Source organism: Helianthus annuus, chromosome 9, assembly GCF_002127325.2.
Source record: "Helianthus annuus cultivar XRQ/B chromosome 9, HanXRQr2.0-SUNRISE, whole genome shotgun sequence".
NCBI lineage: Eukaryota > Viridiplantae > Streptophyta > Magnoliopsida > Asterales > Asteraceae > Helianthus > Helianthus annuus.
Genome location: NC_035441.2, coordinates 115,438,797 through 115,441,836, shown reverse-complemented (window position 1 = coordinate 115,441,836; position 3,040 = coordinate 115,438,797). Strand labels below are relative to the sequence as shown.

The 3,040-nt window shown below is 40.5% G+C and overlaps 1 protein-coding gene across 1 annotated transcript; it reads right to left on the bottom strand.

Moving 5' to 3' along the window:
• Positions 1-1,177: 1,177 nt before the first annotated feature.
• Positions 1,178-2,035, bottom strand: LOC110876142. Its single transcript, XM_022124319.1, has one exon. The coding sequence runs from the start codon at positions 2,033-2,035 to the stop codon at positions 1,178-1,180; it is 858 nt and encodes a 285-aa protein (XP_021980011.1).
• Between the last annotated feature and the right edge of the window lie 1,005 nt (positions 2,036-3,040).

The window sequence follows — 3,040 nt, the reverse complement described above, 5'->3', positions numbered from 1 at the left end:
ATTAAACTAGGAAACCCACTTTCACCTTATTTATGCATCATTTCCCTTTCATTTCTCATTCTTTACATCGGCGAATACGATCGACCTCCGTTCCACAATAAGGGATTCAAATTTGAGTGCTACCCCCTGGTCCATCTATCTTTATCCTTCGTCGCGTTCGCCAAATTTGTTTGTGTTTGTTTGTGTTCGTGAACCGTTCGCGAACACGCTCATTTCCTTAATGAATGAACACGAACATAAAATCTCGTTCGGTAAGTGTTCATGAACCGTTCGTGAACACATTTATTTCCTTAACGAACGAACACGAACAAGGCCTTGTTCGTGTTCGTTCGATTCGTTTACAGTCCTATTTGAGACTCTTCACACGACGCCTCTTGTTGGGATATGCATCCTGAGCCTTATGGATGTGCCTCTTTTATATGTTTCTTCTCTTTAATCACTATGAGTCTTTAACTATGAATATATTCAATATTTGTGTTGTAGCATGAGCCCTCTCACATTGACAAGAGGGGGTTTTAAATAAAGCATTTTCTTTAGGGGACCCAGGGTGGAAGAACAAAACCCCATGATGCGCTTTTATCACGTGTGGAAATTTTCAAAACACCACCGCCACCTCCATTTTTCACGCTCCCATTTTTATAACGCGTGGTATTTTTGGGTGATGAGGGAAATTCTTGGTTGGGGGGGAAATTGTCGGGTGTGTGGGAAATTGTTGGGTGTGGTGGTGAGTGATGACTGTTTCCGCTAAAAAAGGTTGTAAGGGATGAAATAATGGTTGATGACATGGTGTAACTTGATTGGATGTTGTGAGTGATGGAATTTGTACAAGTGATAACCACCCCTGCCCCCTTATAGTCAGTGTGTAAATAAAATCTACTATATTTATTTACTATTAGCAACCGGGACATTAGCTTTCACTATTTTACCAGTTAATTAATACTAAACACAGATTTTGGGTTAGAATATATGCATGAGAATATTTGGAAACCAATAAAGAGGAATTATCATAACACAAGGTTGGATCAAAAAATACAAGTATATCTCTATGCCTACAATAGGATTTGTGCAACATTTACATGACAATTTGAACCAATAACTATTCAAGTGCTTCAATCCATCATCTAAAATTTGGATATGTGCGCTCTATTTGGGGCTATATGATGATGAGGTGTGTCCACTAGTAAATAGAGACCATGTTAAGAATAGAGACTCTGGTTAAAATAAGGCGCCTTGACAATAGATGTAGGTGAGAGTTGATGCCTTCAAGAGTCGCCTCCACTGCCTCTAGGTTCATTGGTACAACTTGAATGAATTCATGTTTCTCACTGGAACAGTACCCATCAAGGCGTTGCAATTCATTCACGTTTGTATCGGCTTTGTCTTCAGGTACCACTTTACTACTACCGGATAGAAATCTTGAGACGGCTTTCCACCTACCTGTTCGCCCTCTCCTCACACCCAAGAATTCAAGCAAGAACCGAAAAACGACAGTGCTGAATGATGTAACCTCTCTGAACACACACATCAAATGGTAGTTTTCGGAATCTATGGCGAAGAGGCGGCCATGGATCATGTTATCCACTTGCTTTAGGCTAGCCAGTGATCCTTTGATGTCTTTTTTCAATTTATATCTGAATTGAATGTGTTTGGCACTGATGGTTTCAGTGGTGCACCCTCCATTTCTCCTTAGATCACACCCAAAATCTCTCACTTGCTGTTTTGTCTGAGACATGACTTGAGTTGTATTGCTGCAAATGTCCAACAAGTTGACAGATATATCGAGTACCTCGTCTGTCCAATTCATGGTATGAGACAGATTTGAGTTGAAAAGATCCTCCAAACATTCGTACATGGCTGTAAGGTAAGAGAAACCGCTGCAAATCATCTCTGCGGATGGATTGGATGACTCCCATGTCTTGACTTTATTCAGCAATTTCTCGATTCTATCCGTGTTTGGATCATGTGTTCTTCTGCAAGGCAATGTAGCAGACCGAACAGGCTTCCTTGAACAACTTTTAAAGGAAATACCCCCCATTGTTATTGCTTTTGAATTAACTACCAGGCCTATGCTTTTGAATTTATAGGCAACCAAAAGATGTTGGATATAAATGCTTATTAGTTTTAGATTGTGATGCATGTGAGGCACTATACGTACGTGGATCCTTTCTGTTGATGCGTGGCGAGCAGCCATTGCCTCTTGGTTAATTATAGTGATGCAGAAGAATCCATGGGATTCTTTAGTGCGTCTTGGAAATCTGAAAAATATTCAAGTTTAATGAAATAGTTTTTTTTATTCCACAAAAGAAAGCAGCACATGTATGTTGGAGTAGGGGACACAAAACAAACCAAACTATTTAACGTTGAGCCATATAGCCACTCCACGTATGGCAACAAGGACACGTCATAGGCCCTTAATTTGCAACAGAGTAAAGTGTTGGATCTCACAACGCCCATACTTTCCTCTCACATGCTCTTAAACATAAACCATTTAAACTGCGACTTAAGGGTGTCTGGAGTGGGCGGTAAAGGGGGGCGGCAAACTCGGTTTGCCGAGCGGGAACACCGCCACCGACCCCTTTACCGATCGGCAAAGTTAAAGGGGCGGGGACAGCTTGCCGAAGCGGGGAGAAGAGAGAGAGTGAGGGAGCAGGAGAGAGAGAGGGAGTGTATGAGAGAGAGGGTATTGTGGGGTGGGGTCCATGCCATCTCTCAACCAATCACATTTTTTTTCCTTTTTTTTAAGTTTACCACTTCACCAAGTGTTTAAACTATTGCCAACAATTTTCAGCAAAATTTAAACACTTTTGACTGATTGACATGGCGCGCTCTGATTGGTCGGTTTTTTGGTTTACCACTCCAAAGTGTTTAACCACTCCTTAGAGCATTCACATCCAGTCCCCTAAAATTATACATACATTTCACTAAAAAACAACTACTATATCAATATATTTCCACTAAAAACAAATACTTTTTCTCTCTCCTTTTCAATTAAATAATATTTTTATACCTTTATCATTACATTTTTCTCTCTCCTTCACTC

Coding starts and splice junctions, on each gene's coding strand:
- LOC110876142 (XM_022124319.1), bottom strand. CDS start 2,035: ATGGGGGGTATTTCCTTTAAAAGTTGTTCAAGGAAGCCTGTTCGGTCT.